This window comes from Salmo trutta, chromosome 4 (assembly GCF_901001165.1).
Source record: "Salmo trutta chromosome 4, fSalTru1.1, whole genome shotgun sequence".
NCBI classification, from domain to species: Eukaryota; Metazoa; Chordata; class Actinopteri; order Salmoniformes; family Salmonidae; genus Salmo; species Salmo trutta.
Window position 1 is genome coordinate 7,236,431 of NC_042960.1, and position 19,015 is coordinate 7,255,445.

General features: G+C 46.6%; 1 protein-coding gene across 8 annotated transcripts in view; it reads right to left on the reverse strand.

The window, feature by feature from the left end:
- Positions 1 to 19,015, reverse strand: part of LOC115191775 (type II inositol 3,4-bisphosphate 4-phosphatase-like) — a 206,949-nt gene that overhangs the window by 42,239 nt on the left and 145,695 nt on the right. For all 8 annotated transcript variants that reach the window (XM_029749680.1, XM_029749679.1, XM_029749681.1 and 5 more), the window contains 3 exons: positions 10,757 to 10,861; positions 7,556 to 7,664; positions 418 to 601 (listed from right to left, as the gene is read on the reverse strand). In XM_029749680.1, the coding sequence (XP_029605540.1) occupies positions 418 to 601; positions 7,556 to 7,664; positions 10,757 to 10,861 (398 nt within the window). The remainder of the gene's footprint in view (positions 1 to 417; positions 602 to 7,555; positions 7,665 to 10,756; positions 10,862 to 19,015) is intronic.

The following is a 19,015-nucleotide window of genomic DNA, read 5'->3' on the forward strand; positions in this document are numbered from 1 at the left end:
CCAGGCTTCACCTACCAGCCTCCCCCTACCTGGCTTCACCTACCTGGCTTCACCTTGCCTGGTTACACACTAGCACAGCAGTAGGGAAGAGCTCTAAAATGAGCTCCCCTGTGGTGCTACACACATCCAGATGGTGGTATTCAGCCCAGCACCTCCAGCACCCGGCTACAGATCCAGACAAGTTAAGCAAAGCACTTCTACCCGTGCCTTTGAGATCCATCATGGGGGAAAGGAACATGGCCAGAGGGGGTAGATTGTGGTGGGGGTTGGAGACCTATGTGGCTAGAGATCCAGCCAGGGGCACTAAGCAGCACCCCCACCCCAGGCTTGGAGCTAAATGGTGGGGAAAGGAACAAGTAAATAGCTGGTAGGTGGTGGTGGTGGTTCTGGTAGTTGTGGTGGTAGAGGCCTACTCACCTTTCCAGCCAAGGTCTTGAGTGCCTCCCTCAGCCCAGCCATGGAGTGCTGCTGGGCGGCCTGAAGCAGCTGGTCTGCCAGGCCAGAGATGAGAGGCTGGAGATGGCCCACACTGTGCAACACCTCCTGGGCCTTGGCTGTGTGCTCTGGGGAGTAGTAGATGCACTGGTATGCTGTGCTGAAACTGAAGAGGTGATGGAGAGACAGAGAGAGACAGAGAGACAGAGAGAGACAGAGAGAGCGAAAGACAGAGAGGAAAAGAAAAGGGTCAAGATTTTAGAGGATTGTACAGCAGTGTAGATAAAAACTGCTAAAATAAGAAACATTGTAAAAACTCGGCCGTTTTACTGTCTATTGCATGCGGTTAAATTTGACTGTATGAATCCAGCTAGTTTCAGCAGTGCCAAACATATTCAACTATTTTACATACTCAGACATGTTCAGCATAGAAATATATTTGACTCTTCTAACTTGACCGGAGAGAGCGAGAAGTGAGAAACGAAGGAGACGGATCAATGATACTGTAGACAGAGGCTGGGCCTGGGAGTTATTTAGATTAAATCAATGGCCCGCCCACAGAGTAACCAATGTCTAGGCGTATTGCAAACCACCTGCAAGAACAGATTCATTTCAGCTCATTCTGCATGTTCCTATATGTCATTAGTAAGCAGAACGTATACATTCCACATACAATTCTTTTGTCCATTTAGAACAGTGATGACTATGGATCGGTTTGTAGTCTAGATAATAGGATAATCACAAACAGTCCACTGGTAAACGTGTCCTAGTTGGATTCATTACCGCCACAATACAGTGTGGGGTATAGTCTGGATACAGTAAGTAAAATGTTGCTCTAGTTGCCTGAAACTGTATCATAGATCAATGCTTTCCAACGCTTCAATCTAAAACCACCTAATTAATATCTGCAGCCAGATGAAAATGATGAATTATTAATCCTTTTTTCATTTTTAGGGAAGCGTTTCACCCTCAGATGAAACGTGTTTTGTCAGTTCATAGATTCAGGGCACATCAGTCCCAATCAAACGTTCACCTCAAGTAAAGTTTCAATGACTTTCATTGAGTTCTCCACAGTGATTTCCTGCCATCAGACCGAGCGCGTGCGTTAACAAGGCAGTGATTTGAGGCAGTCAACCCTCCCAGCTAGTTTAGATTCAGCTCTGAACAGCCTGTATGTAGGCCAGGCCCTGGAGCCAGATCCCAAGGCATAATTGACTGAAGACTGAAAGAGTGAATGTCTTGAGAACGAGAGAGCGAGTAGAAAAGAAGAGTCCTCAAAGCAATCTTTTATGACACATCCCCTTCCTGCTTTATCAGTACAGTAGCAAAACCTGGGGACCTTTATTACTTCAGGTGTACTGGGGGCTAGCTAGCTGCTGCCAATGTAGCATCCGATTGGTTAGCGCTAACGAACCCTGGCCTTGTCATTGTGGCTAATGAGTTCTCTGGAGATAGGCCACCCGCTGCAGCCCAAAGACAATCAGACTTCGGCCTCTTATAAGATCCAGTACCATCGTATCCCATGTCTACAGAGTAGCCTATAGTCAATACAAGGGAAGTTGCTAGGGAATACTAGGAAAAAAGCCACCATTTGTTTGAATGATAATTTACGTAAGTCATTTCGTTAAAACTTGGGCATTCTCTTTGAGTTGGAGTTCTTATTACCACATTATGCAGGAGGGTACAAATGGAAGAAGATAAATAAAACAGAACACCGCCGGAAAAACGACATTGTCTGAGTGAGTGAGTAAGGGAGACAGAGACTCATAAGCTAATTCCAGCTGCATAACAACACTGTTGACTCATAAGTACAAATCCAGCCATTAGCTATCCTGTGCAGTGGATAATCAGTGTTTACACATGGTCCCTACCGCCTGATGCCACAGGAGAGCATTGACCTATATCGGCGCTGGTTATTGGAGGGAAACAATAAATTCCTCATCAGGATGGCCTGTCAGTCCAATAAGCTAGCTAGCTTCCACCAAAGCCAAGATGGCTGCCGACAAGCACAGTGAAGACAACAGAAACCCTGCTTGTTAAGGGAAAAGCTTAAAAATGGACACCCGACCTGGAATATCCTTGTTTACAATGGTGGAGGAATGTGTTGTGAGGTGTTTAATCAAGAAGCAAAAGATTTTGGCTGTGTTTCTTAGCGTTTACTGGCAATTTGCTGAGCCACAAGCTAGATAGTTAAATATAAAATACATGTTTGTATACACGTTATTACTCTGCAGATGATCTTATATCTCCGGTAGGTTACATCTGAGAGAACCAGAACCTCCCAGGAGGGGGTGGGGGGTCTTTATCAACCCAACTCTTCCCCAGACACAGCCTCCCTAGTGGGCTAGCTATCCCACACCTCGCTCTCCGCCCTGGAGCATCCACCCACCCACTCTAGACCTACCTATTAGGAGGAATTATCAAAACTAGCAAATAGTAAAACGTCCCCCCTTGATGTTCCTAAATGATCAATGGGAATTGGTTATGACAGTAATGAGAGGGAGAGAGGGAGAGGAGGAGAGAGGGAAAGGAGGAGAAGAAGAAGCAGCAGCCTCTCTTCTCTAATTAAGACCGTGTCTCCGGCTCATGGCTAATTAATAGTGGGGAAGGAAATTAATGAAGAGCTTCCAGGCCTGCTGTTGACAGCCAGCAGGAGCAGAACACTGCATCGGAGGACGGCAGGACTGAGGCCCACAACTCCCCGGGCCAAAAAACACACTCTGTCATTGAGACACAGACAGGCCTGGCACTGTAAGGCAACTTATCCTAGACCAGTCTGGTCACTGCCAAAGCCCACTCTGTCATAAGTGAGAGGACTGGATAGCAACTGATCCTAGACCAGTCTGGTCACTGCCAAAGCCCACTCTGTCATAAGTGAGAGGACTGTATAGCAACTGATCTTAGACCAGCGTGGACCTGACCAGACCAATGCCATTGCCAAAACCCACTCCGTCATAGAGACAAGGCTGGAATACAACTGATCGCAGACCAGTTAATATGGCCACTGTCAAAGCCCTCCTCCATCAAACAGACATACAGCCTGCACCAGACTGATGCCAGAACAGCCTGTGTTTGAACAAGATTGTGTCCATTGGTTCCTCAGGTCTGGTTCCCCAAAGCCCAGTCTGTCGTAAGACAGTGCTGGATAGCAACTGATCTTAGAACTGTTTCTCAAATCAGACAAGGACCAACAGCCACTCTCTCACGGGACTAGGCACTGATTTCAGACCAGTCCTTGCTGTAGATCTGACCAGGGCTACTGCCAAAACCCACACTATCATATAGGAGGACAGGAGCATAGAAATATGAAATGAAATGCACAGTTTCTTACATCTGACCAGGGCTACTGCCCTTCTCCATCACACAGACAAAACAGCCTGTTTTTGAACAAGATAGTGTTAATCAGTTCTCTACTGGTTCTAATACGCAACTTATTTTGCTCCTTTGCACCCCAGTATCTCTACTTGCACATCATCTTCTGCACATCTATCACTCCAGTGTTAATTGCTAAATTGTAATTATTTCGCCACTACGGCCTATTTATTGCCTTACCTCCCTAATCTTACTACATTTGCACACACTGTATATAGACTTTTCTATTGTGTTATTGACTGTACGCTTGTTTATCCCATGTGTAACTCTGTCTTGTTGTTTTTGTCGCACTGCTTTGCATTATCTTGACCAGGTCGCAGTTGTAAATGAGAACTTGTTCTCAACTGGCCTACCTGGTTAAATAAAATTTAAAAAAACTGCCAAGGTCCTCTCTTTGAAACCAATAGGCATCTGTCTGTTAAACTAACTGCCTGGGAATAACACACACACACACACACACACACACACACACACACACACACACACACACACACACACACACACACACCCTATTTAGTTGGACAGAGTTTTGCAAGTGAAGTTAAACCTTGACATCCCAGGGGACTCTATTAGGTGTATGTACTTACTGTAGCCTGAACCAAACTGTTCCTGCTGTGACTGCTGCTGAGCAGACGGGCGGCCCCACAACAATAAAGGTCAGACACTCGGAAGTGCGTAGAGCGAAGGAGCGACACAGCACAGCTTGCACACACACACACACACACACACACCTGACCTCATAAGCTGGGGCAGCCCTCATGCTGGGGCGCCCAGTGCGTGTACACACACACACACACACACACACACACACACACACACACACACACACACACACACACACACACACACACACACACACACACACAATGGGAGAGAGAGAGAACGAGAGCGAGAGAGAGACTGTATAAAAACAAGAAGTGCTTCAACCTCATCTCAGCAGTGTTCCTCGTTACAGAACCTGATGATGCACATTAAATAAACCTGGGCTCCAGCCAAAGTAAGCGTCTCTTATCACTGTACAAAAAGCTGAATGATTCAAAGGAGGGGCTTGTTAAAGAAAGATTAGTCCGCAACGTCTACAGGGTTCAATTAAAAAGAAGAAAAAAAAGAAAAATATCGGTGACTTTTCAAACAGCCATTTGGGTGGAAGGCATGCATTAACGAAAGCTAAAAGCACCTGCCCTGTATGTAAATAGCTTTGTAGGATACTGAAGGGGCCCGAAGTGCAGCTGTTAATTTAACTTCCTTCAAGGCCCCATACTAAGAAGATATCGCTGGCTCTGGCTGTTGTATTCTGTAGGTACAACGCCAAGGCTCCCATCCCGCTCTCTCTCCCTCTCCCCATCTCTCACCCTCTCTCGCCTCCCTCTCTTTCGCACACTCCTCCTCTATCCCCTCTTCCTCCCCCTCCCCCTCCCTCTCCGCTCTCCCCTCCCTCTCCCCTCTCCCTTCCCTCCATCCCTGCTCTCTCCTCTCTCTCTCCCTCCCCCTCCCCTCCCTCCCTCCCTCCCTCTCCCCTCCCTCCCTCCCTCCCTCCCTCCCTCTCTCTCCCCTCCCTCTCTCCCTCCCTCTCCCCTCCCTCCCTCCCTCCCTCCCTCTCCCCTCCCTCGCTCCCCCCTCTAGGTGCATGGGATGAATGGCTCTTTTTTTGCCCTCCTGGTACCACCTCCAGGTTTTTCTTTTTCCCCTCATCCCTCATTTTTCCTCTCCTCCCTTTGATTCATTTATATGTCAAGTCTAACATCTAGACTATTGTTCCCTTTAATCAAAGACGATTACAAAAGGCTCTTGTTCAAAGGCAGGGTGTCTGTCTGTGTGTGTCTACAGATTAGGTCTAACCTCGCTATCTATTTTCATAACATGACTTAATTTCAATTTATTTCAAAACACAAAACACGGTCTTCAACAGCACATTGAAGAGCACCTCTTGGCAGATACGCTCGAGTCAAAATCAAAATGTCCACCGTGGCATAACATGCAAATTAAGTCACATAAATTGATTTTCCCCCATTGAAAGAAAACATGCAACTCCATTAAAATGCCAACGAGGCAAATAGAAGCAAATCCAAGATAACCATGGAGAGGAGCATGAAATCCCATTTTAGGGAAATGACTGACAAATGACTGGATTCCGGGTCAGACATGAGATGGGGCTTGGCAGTTGGCCGTTCCTCGGTTAGCCAGGCGGAAAATTGGAAAATATAAGCTACAGTTAGCTAAGTCAAATATGAGACAAAAAAGTATCCCTGGGTACTCCTTCCTTGCCCAGTCTAATCTCTCTTTCAAAGCAATTGATTTTACTTCAGTGGACTCTTCGTTCCAAAATATGCTAACTCTTATCGTAGTGTATGCTAGCAGATAAGCGTTGACTACTGGGCAAATTCGCTTGTGCAGTTCATAAAAAAAATAAAAAAATGCTCCAACTTATTTTTCTTCAAACTTCTTTTCTCTCAGTTTCATTCTTTCTTTCTCTCTCTCTCTCTTTCTTTCTTTCTCTCCCTCTCCTCTTCTTTGTTGAGCTCTAATCTCAGTGTAACTAATTGGCTCTGACATGGTCCGTAATGACTCGACAGTCGACAGAGAAGCTTTGGGGAAAATCACCTCTCATTTCCTCAGGCATCACTCAAGTGGCCACACGCTGAACCCATGACAACCCCCCTCCATCTTACAGCACGGGAAGGGCAAACGTCGACAAGATACAAAACGCTGATCTCAGATCGGAGGACATTAAGGCGGCCATCTTGATTAACGACCCCAGGGCCAAGCTGTACTCTTAAAACGTCTCAGAGTGGGAGTGCTGATCTAGGATCAGTTTAGCATTTTACATAATATTGAATACGATGAAATGGATGGGGGAGGGCCTGATCCTAGATCAGCACTTCTTACTATGAGACGCTTTATGAATAGCTATGGGGGATGGTGGTTGGGACTGTCACTGTTCTCAGTTCACCTACATCACTATATTACCTCCATCGGGGTGTTTGTCAGGCCTGTGACGGCCCCGCTCGATGAGAACATACTAATTAGACATGTCTTCTCCGTCAGAGAGAGAGACTCTACATCATGCACACAGCCATAGTCTGCGATGGGCGCTAGGTAATTGAATCAAACAGACACAATTCAATCACAGTCTCTCGGAGTGTCAATAGGGACGACTCAGGGTTATTGCGAAGGGACCTGGAAGATCCAAAATGGCCACCGCACAGCGAGAGAAGCCGGTGAGTAAATACAAAAAGCCTGAGTCAGTCAACAGTCTCATCGGCATTAGGGCCTATGCCCCTCCAGTCAAATATAGCTGTCAGTGGCAAACAGAGCAGATCCCAATTGAGTCAAACCTCCCAGCTCATCTGTCACTAACAGTACTGTATAGCCTAGCCCTACTTGCACAAATCAAATCCTGATGTCAGGACCAAATGAATCTGTCACTACCAATGCTGGCCCTGCTACATTCACCTGTCGTTAGCAGAACAAGCCTTACATGAAAACCAGTCAGAGACAGACTTACATCCATCCTTCTCTGTTAGTATCCTCTATACCTCTCCACCCTAAAGTGGGCCAATCCAAAATGGCACCCTATACTCAGGCCAAAATTAGTGCACTATACTGTACATGGAATACGGTGCCTTTTTGGACAAAGACACTTTAATGCTTTATTTAACCAGGAGGGTTGCATTTGGGTATGAATCTATTTTCCAAGGCAGCCCTGTCTCTGCTCCATGCTATGTGTTGTATAATGAGGAAGTCTCACCTCTTCTTCTCTGCCTCATGTCTGCTCAGTAGCCGCTGCAGCCCTCCGCCCTTAAAGCCCTGGAAGTGGGCCGCTGGAGCCCCCACAGTGATCACGTCATAGAATGCATCTGGGAAGGCAAGAAGGTGTCCCGCCTGGGGTTAGTGGGAACTGTGTTGTACAGTACAATACACCAAGTAGAGAGGAAGGGATGGGGAAATGAAGGGGGGGTCAAGAAGGAGGGGAGGGTTTGAGAAAAAGACAAACACATGAGACTTATATCAACTTTTTTTCCTCAGAAGGAAGATGGAAAATTGTGACGCAGGAAAGTAGTCATACAAGGTTTTGTTTGGAATGTGTAATGAGGTCTGACAGTAGTGTGGACTGAGGAGAGGTGGTGATGATGAGTGTGTGTGTGTGTGTGTGTGTGTGTGTGTGTGTGTGTGTGTGTGTGTGTGTGTGTGTGTGTGTGTGTGTGTGTGTGTGTGTGTGTGTGTGTGTGTGTGTGTGGATCCTCCAGGGTGGTGGTTTAGTGCGGTGGAGGTCAGCTAACGAACGGCCTCTGGGACGGCAGAGCAGCCAGACGCCACAGAAAGTCCTGTTTGAGAAGCCCCGTCGACAGCAATTACTGACAGCGCTGCTCTGAATGCGAAGGTTGGGAAGGGTATTGGTTGGCACTCGCCCCACGCTTCCGTCTTAATGATCCCATAGTCACCGACATGGCCCCCCTTGTCCCCCACCTCTCCCTGCTCGGCCCCTGGGTTCTCAAACTTCCCAGCTCCCCTTAATTGGCTACTGCCTCACAACATACAGCGACACAATGAAATACAATGGTGAGCCGGCAACATCACTCACACGGGCCAATTTGCTCTAGCTGATTTCGTAGTGTGTCCCCCCTCCGCCCCCCCGTCTGCCACCATAAATCTACTGGAGAACGGTGGTGGGGGGGGGGGGTGATCTGTCTCTCTCTCCCTGGGAGGAGAAATTATTGCGGGCCGGTGAGATACATTTGAATAATTCATCCTTAAACAGGACATGGGAATGGGTTAAGGGAGATAAAATGTCCCTTTTACATAGCCCAAATGGAGTTTAGAACACTGTTTCCTTACTCTGCAATTATTGAGAGGCTGAGGAACAAGGAGCTAATATCTTGCAATCAATGTCTTAGCGTTAAGTAGAGTTATTATTGAGTTAACCTTAGCGCAGAGATGCACAGTTAGAGACCACGCATATATGCTATGAATATTGTGAATAACATTTACCATTAAACATTTCAACAAATAATAATTCAAGGAAAATTACAAAAAAATGTGAGGACTGTGGTTTGTATCCATTTAAAAGTAATCACATTTATTACAGTTACGCAACAAGAATACAATTTGCAAACGATACATTCCAGAAATCTTCACGATAAAAATGATTAAATATCCTTTTAAAAATAAGTCTTAACAGCATAGAATATTCACCACTATGACATACAGTACCAACGTATATCAGGTTTACCAATGACTCCATGATCTAAGTTAAAGCTCAACTTTTATTCTTCCAAGAGCGCCAATTCCCTGTATCTCCTATTGTCTAATTAACATCACTTTGATGGCCCAAAACATTACAACAAAGACATGAAAACCCACACGTTCTCGGATCTAATCCCCACACCTCAACACCTTATGATAAGAGCACACCTGTGTTGCTCTACTTTGAACTATCCGCCGTCCGACGAACAGAATGACAGTTTCTCTGTAGCAATAAATCCATACGCTTACAGCACAACGAAAACATATCAACCTTCATAGCTCTTCCTGAACTCTTGAAACAATCCAAACATTCATTTCGTCGATTCAAGTCTCATCAGTCTTTACAGCTCTCCTCACTTCAGTGACCCTTGTACATCTGTGGGAATGTCTCTTCATCGAGATTGCCACAGATGTGATAGTCCCTAGATGGTCTGTCATTCAAACAATGCCACAAATGGTGACTGAGTCATCATACAGTGCTCTCACGCTAGCCAGTCGCTAGTCGCTAGGATCACCTTCTCTCATTCTTTCACTACATGATCAATAGTGGAACGCAAATCCAAATGCAAAAGCTATGCATGGTTTAGTTTGTTTGGGAGGAAAGTAAAACCAAACTAGAGGAAATACTACTATAATTCCTAACAAGCACAGAAAACTAGGTGACTAATAGAAAGGACATTGATGTATTTGTCATTTACATGGATGGACGCATGTTTAACACTTGCTTTCTTGGAACGTAAGGCAAAGTGAATCGTTTTTCACCCCCCAAAAAAACCAACTGCCCAAGGGAGGGACCAGACTATGTGGAAGCCATTTTATCAACAAACAAAGCATCACCATGTGTTTCAAGAGCTATTATGTCTTCTGAAACCTGGCAGCAGAAACCAAGCTGAACTGAACCAGGAACGATCTCTTTCGACACATTGTCCCTCTTTCTCAAGGGTGGTAGACTTCTGACTAACCCTTGTTTTTGACCAGTCAGTCAGCGGTCATGGTTTTGGCTAACAGCTCCATTCCCCTTATTCTCCTTGTTCTCCGTCCCTGATGTGCTGAGTAGTCGAGATCTGTGTCAAGGCTTGTCTAGCCTTCAACTTTACAATCAATCAAACGGTGAGAGAACTCCAAACTGAGGAACATTCCCCCAAGAGCTAGCGCGTTTGCAGTTACTGAGCGCATCCCAGAGCTAGCGTGTAGAAGTGTGTCAGCGGCCATAATGCATTTTGACAAGTCTAGTGCTGAGCTACAGAGAGGTGAGTATTGGGGCTGGTTGTAGAGGGAGATGGAAGCTCTAAGTCTATTCTGTGTATTCCCTCTCAGGGCCAAACGCGTAGGGCTTCATTAGACCATTGTCTGTCGGTCGGTCGGCCTGTCAGAGTTAATGTGCACCTGTCAGCACCCCAGATGCCTCTGATCCGCGCCTTGTGCGCTCTCCTGACAAGAGAAGAAGTAGAGCAAAGGGCGTGAACTCTTGAACTGTAGCGGCTGTAGGTGACGTTCAAGACCACAGTGCTCATTCCCAGCAGCTGGAAAAACCTCATTAAGTTGTAATAGTCAGGGTTATATTCATTAGGGCACACCATAACCCTTAAAACTAAAATGTACATTTCTTATTGGACAAGTCCCGCTAGTCCTTCCCTGTTTTAATCCGTTTTTGGTGCCTAATGAATACAACCCGTATGCTTTATAGGTACATTTGGACACACACCTGTTTGTCTAGGACATGTCACCCTCATCCTCTGGGTGTGCAGGTTGATAGGGATGAACTCTAGATACCTCTGGGCCTTACTGCAGCTCGGCTTGAACGACGGACCTGGAAAAGATAGCAAAGAAAAGATGTGTCAGTATTGAACACATTGCAAACCATTAAGATGCTTATAATTGAAAGAGGCTTTCCACGTCAGGCAGAAGCCCTCATAGTAGACCCCAGTGACACCTTACACTCCTTCCCATCTGGTCTTGCAACGCTTAGTGGTCTCTCTCAAATCGACACTATTAGCTCAACTTTAAAGCGTCACTGCATCAATGTAACTAAGAATACGCGGAAAGCATGAAATTCAGCTTCTTCATCTTCAATGTAATAGATTACAAGATCATGTTATAAAACTCATAGACCAAACAGAAGCCTATCGGCTGCATGCCACCAATCCTTAAGGAGTCACACCCTTGAGTACAAAACTGTTTCGTCTGGACCCAGGAGTGTATTCATTACGCCGATTCTGTTGCAAAACGTTTCTTAAACGAACGCAGAACGGCACGAAACGGGGAAGGACCTACGTGAATTTGTCCAATAGAAACTCTTGTTTTTGTTGCAAAACATAACTGTTTGCAACTGTTTGGACGCATGATTACACCCCAGTTCATTACTAGCCTGTGCTTCTTATCTGGCTGAGCTTGTAGCTCCAGTTATGACCCTCACATGTCAGCACAGACAGAAATATATACCTTTTAAAAATACAGCTATTACAAACCTGCAAACACCTATATATTCTAATGGACACGTTATGCATAGCTACTGTATAATCACTTTAAAGCCTGGATTTACCTTCCAATGCAAGATATTTAGAAATATATATCACAGATACCAGAGACTTCTCTGCATTTCAAAACCAGCTCAATTTCAAATCAGGCCTTCCAAAGCATCCACTAATGTACAGTGTAATCCTATAAGCATAGGATTTGATCCCCTTTTGCACCACTTGCTTTGTACCAAACTTCCAATTAAAACTGTACCCCCAAAAGATAAAGCACAGGCTTATGCTGAAGATGAAAAACACTATCTGACGCTCCACGCCAGTAGCGTAAATCTTAAATATGTAAATAGAGCTGGCAAACTTTCTTTGAAATAGGGCTAAGCTTTTAAGAACAGTCAAATAACGCAGGCTATCTGACATTTTTCGGTGTTTGCTGAAGGGGAGGGTATTTGTGTGAGTTAAGATAAAGGTAGGGAAAAAAACAGGTACACACACACACACACACACACACACACACACACACACACACTAGGGAAAATCGTATTCTCCTCAAACAAACATTTGAAGTTCTCTTCCAAATTAGTTCCACATCAAAAATGTTTAATTGTGTTTTCTCTCGATTCGATCAGAACTCTGTGTTTCCAGCTTTGAGAAATTCCACGCAACTCAAACAATCAATCAGACATTCAAACATGGGGGGAAAAAACATGTTGATGTGTCTGCATAAGGACTGGATGCATACACCCTTGTCATTTATTTAGATATCCTGCTTGTGCTTTTCCCTGTGGATATATATTTTACATCCCATTTCCCCATCCCACCCAGCGTTAGGAGGACCCAGTGAGCGTTCACACGTGCAGGAGTCACTGTGCTGTCTAGGACACCACACGTGTCCCCACTACCACCCATGAAACATTTAACTGTCTTCCAGTGGGCTACACTTACAACATGCTACCCTGCTGCTAGCACATCTGGTCTCCAGCTGCTTACATACAGATGTCCACACAGGCTCCAGATTATTGACTGTACATTTGTGTACAGGCCCAACACGGGCTGCTAGCTAGGGTTCAAGTCTGTTTCATTCCTTTGCCATGCGTTCATCCACCTCTGGCCTGCTCGCCTCCCTACCTCTGAGGAAGCACAGTTCCCGCTCAGTCCAGTCAAAACTGTTCGCTGCTCTGGCACCCCAATGGTGGAACAAGCTCCCTCACGACGCCAGGACAGCGGAGTCAATCACCACCTTCCGGAGACACCTGAAACCCCACCTCTTTAAGGAATACCTAGGATAGGATAAAGTAATCCTTCTAACCCCCCCCCCTTAAAAGATTTAGATGCACTATTGTAAAGTGGTTGTTCCACTGGATATCATAAGGTGAATGCACCAATTTGTAAGTCTCTCTGGATACAAGCGTCTGCTAAATGACTTAAATGTAAAATGTAAATGTGATGGCCAAATACCTAAATTATATCCGGCTATTCGTTTAATATCTGTATCACCACCCTTCAAAAGCTCCTAGTTTGGCAGCCATCTTTATATTCTTGTTTCTGACGTCACATATTCATCTGTAGCATTTAGCTAAATATGCCCTATGGCCTCTCCCAGCTGTGCTAGGTTGAGCGATCTCTTACGGCTAATGCTAAAGTCTGCCAGGGGCCTTGCCATCACTTCAGCTCAGTGGGCTGCCGTCAGTCACTCTGTCAACTGTGTGCACTGGGGACGGGGGCTAATCGAGCTAGCGACCGGTGCGGGTTAGACGAATTAGCCGTATCAAATTCCCATCTGTTTACCCAGGTGGTCAGTCTGTGTGACAGGAGGGAGCCAGGATACTGACCCACACACAGCTGGCTGGCCAGAGTGGAGGGACTCTCTCACTCTGATTTAACCCTGATCTTACCAGATAAGTTGACTGTGAACACATTCTCATTTACAGCAACGACCTGGAGAATAGCTACAGGGGAGAGGAGGGGAGATGAATGAGCCAATTGGAAGCTGGGGATGATTAGGTGGCCATGATGGTATGAGGGACAGATTGGGAATTTAGCCATGACACCGGGGTTAACGCCATGGGATCTTTAGCGATCACAGAGAGTCAGGACACCCGTTAAACATCCCATCCCAAAGACAGCACCCTACACAAGGCAATGTCCCCAATCACTGCCCTGGGGCATTGGTATATTTTTGGGGGGACCAAAGGAAAGAGTGCCTGTTACTGGCCCTCCAACACCACTTCCAGCAGCATCTGGTCTCCCATCCAGGACCAACCCTGCTTAGCTTCAGAAGCAAGCCAGCAGCGGGATGTAGGGTCTCGCTCTCTCAGCCTGAAGACACATTATGTGAGCCGTGAAGACACATTATGTGATGCCTTTGGATCGCTAACTTCAGAAACGGTTGTTCAATCCACTAACGATTACACACGGCGGCAGAAAGTACCTTCTCCTTCCTGTACCAAACCATCCATGAACATAGTCAATATCCTCTTTGATTAGGGCCATTTCAACCATCTGGAGAGTTCAAAAACCTTTTCCAATGCAGTATCACACATCCTTCTAAATGAAACAGCCAATATGTAGCAGGAGTAGCAGCAGCAGCAGCATCCAACCAGGCCCGGTAGCTAGCTAGCAGCGTAGACTTTAAAGAAGCTTAACAGTGGGGGGGCTGGTGCTGAGGAAAGCAGAGGAATGCAGCGAAAGCCTCAGTGTTCACAGGCTCCTCAGGCCGCCTCAGGACACACTTGGCACAGCAAACAAGACTCCCAAATAACCACCGCCGGGACGGGAGTTCAGGTGGATGCTGGGATGGATTTGTGCATTTAACATTTTTCCTATTCTCCCTCCACTCCTCTTGTGTGGTGCAGACAGGGATACATTCTTTGGGGTGGCTCAGGGAATTCTCTGAGTGTATCCGAGGATTTCCTTTCATTCAAATAGCAGGCAACTTAGAGCTCCCACCGTGGAGGAACTGGAAACACACTGGTGGTGTCTGTAGACTGTCTAAAATATACAGAACTACAGTGGCTCATACAGTGGCTCATACAGTGGCGACACAGCTCACAAACTACTTCATCCCTCTGGCTCCTCTGTAACAATATAACAAGACTATTTAGTCTAGAAGGGGGACTTTGCTCTGAGGCCGTCACCATGATTGAAGAGCGAGTGACAGACGGGTCTTCACCGTAGCTGACCGATGGCGTAGGAAGGCCAACAAACATCCACAAGCTTCTAATTCGCCAGCCGGCAAACAATAGGAGTGGGAGAGATGATGAATTCATGAATGGAGTTATTAGAGCATCTGAAGTATGCCGGGGTCATTCCAGCTTATTACGTATGAATAAAGGGAAAACACCAGTTTTTTTTTTTTTGGACAACGCCGTGCGTCCATCCTCCTCAAACCCCCACAGACTACTGGTACACAACGCAGTGTGTCCATCCTCCTCAAACCCCCACAGACTACTGGTACACAACGCAGTGTGTCCATCCTCCTCAAACCCCCACAGACTACTGGTACACAACGCAGTGTGTCCATCCTCCTCAAACCCCCACAGACTACTGGTACGCAACGCAGTGTATCCATCCTCCTCAAACCCCCACAGACTACTGGTACGCAACGCAGTGTATCCATCCTCCTCAAACCCCCACAGACTACTGGTACACAACGCAGTGTGTCCATCCTCCTCAAACCCCCACAGACTACTGGTACACAACGCAGTGCGTCCATCCTCCTCAAACCCCCACAGACTACTAGTACACAATGCAGTGCGTCCATCCTCCTCAAACCCCCACAGACTACTGGTACACAATGCAGTGTGTCCATCCTCCTCAAACCCCCACAGGCTACTGGTACGCAACGCAGTGTATCCATCCTCCTCAAACCCCCACAGACTACTGGTACGCAACGCAGTGTATCCATCCTCCTCAAACCCCCACAGACTACTGGTACACAACGCAGTGTGTCCATCCTCCTCAAACCCCCACAGACTACTGGTACACAACGCAGTGTGTCCATCCTCCTCAAACCCCCACAGACTACTGGTACACAACGCAGTGCGTCCATCCTCCTCAAACCCCCACAGACTACTAGTACACAATGCAGTGCGTCCATCCTCCTCAAACCCCCACAGACTACTGGTACACAATGCAGTGCGTCCATCCTCCTCAAACCCCCACAGGCTACTGGTACACAACGCAGTGCGTCCATCCTCCTCAAACCCCCACAGACTACTGGTACACAACGCAGTGTGTCCATCCTCCTCAAACCCCCACAGACTACTGGTACACAACGCAGTGTGTCCATCCTCCTCAAACCCCCACAGGCTACTGGTACACAACGCAGTGCGTCCATCCTCCTCAAACCCCCACAGGCTACTGGTACACAACGCAGTGCGTCCATCCTCCTCAAACCCCCACAGACTACTGGTACACAACGCAGTGCGTCCATCCTCCCTCCTCTTCAATCTCACTTTCCCTCTCCCCCACTTTCTCATTCTCTCACTTGTAACATTGTAACTAGCCACCACATACACACCTCTTTCTCTCTCCATCTTTCTTACATCTCTCTATCCTCCCACTCCCCACCTTTCCTTTAATCACTTTAGGTATCAATAATTAACCTGGTTGCTGTCTTCTCTGCCCGGCTTGTTTAGCGTTGTCTGTTACTGCGCCGACTTAATGCGGCGCTGGATTGTAGGCGGCGAGGGCCCTCTCCTCTGCTGCACGGTGTCCAACGGCTAGCAGCTAACTTGATCATCACACAATGCAGCATCTGGCCATGCAGGGAGAGTTGTCATGAAGCATTTCAACCCACGCCACTTTGCCCTCTACTTACTAGATGGTGTGTGTGTGTGTGTGTGTGTGTGTGTGTGTGTGTGTGTGTGCGGGATGGAGCGGCCATCGTCGCTCATCAGAGGGTCGCAGGGAAAAAACACCTTGACAAATATCTCATTACAGAATGAGAGGTGTGGGAGGAAAAATCTATCACTCCATCAGGATTCTATGGCCGCTGGGACCCAAGGAATAGAGGGATGGAGGGAGGGATAGAGTGAGAGAAAGAGAGAGAGAGAGAAATTGAGAGAGAGAGAAATTGAGAGAGAATTGTTATGGCTCGTGCTGTGACCCATCAAGCATCGTGTTGTGGAAGTCTATTGAATTTGGTCGAGGACAGAAATAGATAATTTGATAGTGCCAAATAATATTTGTCATTTTGTGCAACAGAGTGGATGTATGTAGGTGGGGGTGAAGGTGTGTGTGTGTGTGTGTGTGTGTGTGTGTGTGTGTGTGTGTGTGTGTGTGTGTGTGTGTGTGTGTGTGTGTGTGTGTGTGTGTGTGTGTGTGTGTGTGTGTGTGTGATTCAGCCAAACAGTTAAGTGTCTAAGTTTTGTTCTGCATCTTGTCAGTAGGAATCAGCAGGATAAACGTGTAAACCCTATCAATATCAGATGAAGACCCCCCCCCCCCCACACACACACACACACACACACACACACACACACACACACACACACACACACACACACACACACACAGAGAGTAGCACTCAATCAGCTTCCCCTTGTCAACAAAATGATTATCACGTAATTCTTCATTATCCCCCTTAACCTGTAGAAACTTTGTTGCTATGGAAACTAACGCAGCAGAAGACAGAAGCACTGGAGAGTGTGTTTTCTGCTCTCCGGGAGAAGGGAAGTGGTAAAGAAGAAACAACGGTGACTCTAGGCGGCCATCGGTCCCCAAGGCCTCAGTCCTCACCCAGTGTCATTTTTTTTACCCAGGATTAAATTCCGGATCTAAATCGACACGCATCAATTATTCAAACATTAGTCAGATAAGTTCAACTCAATATGTGACACTGACTGTCTGTACGATAATGTAAAATATGTCTTTCTGTTTTATATAGGGCTGGGAGGGTTGTTTTCCTGGCTATGTGACATGGCCACATTATATACTATTAGGCCCAGAGTTTTTCTTATTCAGGTTTTGTTTCTTGTTCAACGCATTAGCTGCTCTTCCTGCCGTTTATTATCGATCCCCATTAGGTCCTGCCAAGGCAGCAGCTACTCTTCCTGGGGTTTATTATCGATCCCCATTAGGTCCTGCCAAGGCAGCAGCTACTCTTCCTGGGGTTTATTATCGATCCCCATTAGGTCCTGCCAAGGCAGCAGCTACTCTTCCTGGGGTTTATTATCGATCCCCATTAGGTCCTGCCAAGGCAGCAGCTACTCTTCCTGGGGTTTATTATCGATCCCCATTAGGTCCTGCCAAGGCAGCAGCTACTATTCCTGAAAATTTATTATCGATCCCCATTAGGTCCTGCCAAGGCAGCAGCTACTCTTCCTGGGGTTTATTATCGATCCCCATTAGGTCCTGCCAGGGCAGCAGCTGCTCTTCCTGGGGTTTATTATCGATCCCCATTAGGTCCTGCCAAGGCAGCAGGATTGTTGCTTCCATCAATGTAATTGTCCGCATAATTTGTGTGTGTGTGCGTGATTTCCTGCAAGACAGGAATGTCAGTGTTCTGCCATGGCCAGCGAAGAGCCCGGATCTCAATCTCATTGAGCATGTCTGGGACCTGTTCGGAGGTTGAGGGCTAGGGCCATTCCCCCCAGAAATGTCCGGGAACTTGCAGGTGCCTTGGTGGAAGTGTTGGGTAACATCTCACAGCAAGAACTGGCAAATCAGTCCATGAGGAGGAGATGCACTGCAGTACTTAATGCAGCTGGTGGCACCACCAGATTCTGACTGTTACTTTTGATTTTGACCCCCCCTTTGTTCAGGGACACATTATTCAATTTCTGAGTCACATTTTTGTGGAACTTGTTCAGTTTATGTCTCCGTTGTTGAAACTTGTTATGTTCATACAAATATTTGCACATGTTAGTTTGCTGAAAATAAACGCAGTTGACAGTGAGAGGACGTTTCTTTTTTTGCTGAGTTTACTTCTATGCTCGCTTCAAGGCAAATAACACTGAGACATGCATGAGAGCACCAGCTGTTCTGGACGACTGTGTGATCACGCCCTCCGCAGCTGATGTGAGTAAGACCTTAAAACAGGTCAACATTCACAAGGCCACAGGGCCAGATGGATTACCAGGATGTGTACTGCGATCATGCGCTAACCAACTGGCAAGTGTCTTCACTGACATTTTCAACCTCTCCCTGTCCGAGTCTGTAATACCAACATGTTTTAAGCAGACCATCATAGTCCCTGTGCCCAAGAACACTAAAGTAACCTGCCTAAATGACTACCGACCCGTAGCACTCATGTCTGTAGCCATGAAGTGCTTTGAAAGGCTGGTCATGGCTCACATCAACACCATCACCCCAGACCCACTCCAATTTGCATACTGCCCTAACAGATCCACAGATGATGCAATCTCTATTGCACTCCACACTGCCCTCTCCCACCTGGACAAAAGAAACACCTATGTGATAAGGCTATTAATTGACTACAGCTCAGCGTTCAACACCATAGCACGCTCAATAAGCTAAGGTCACTGAGA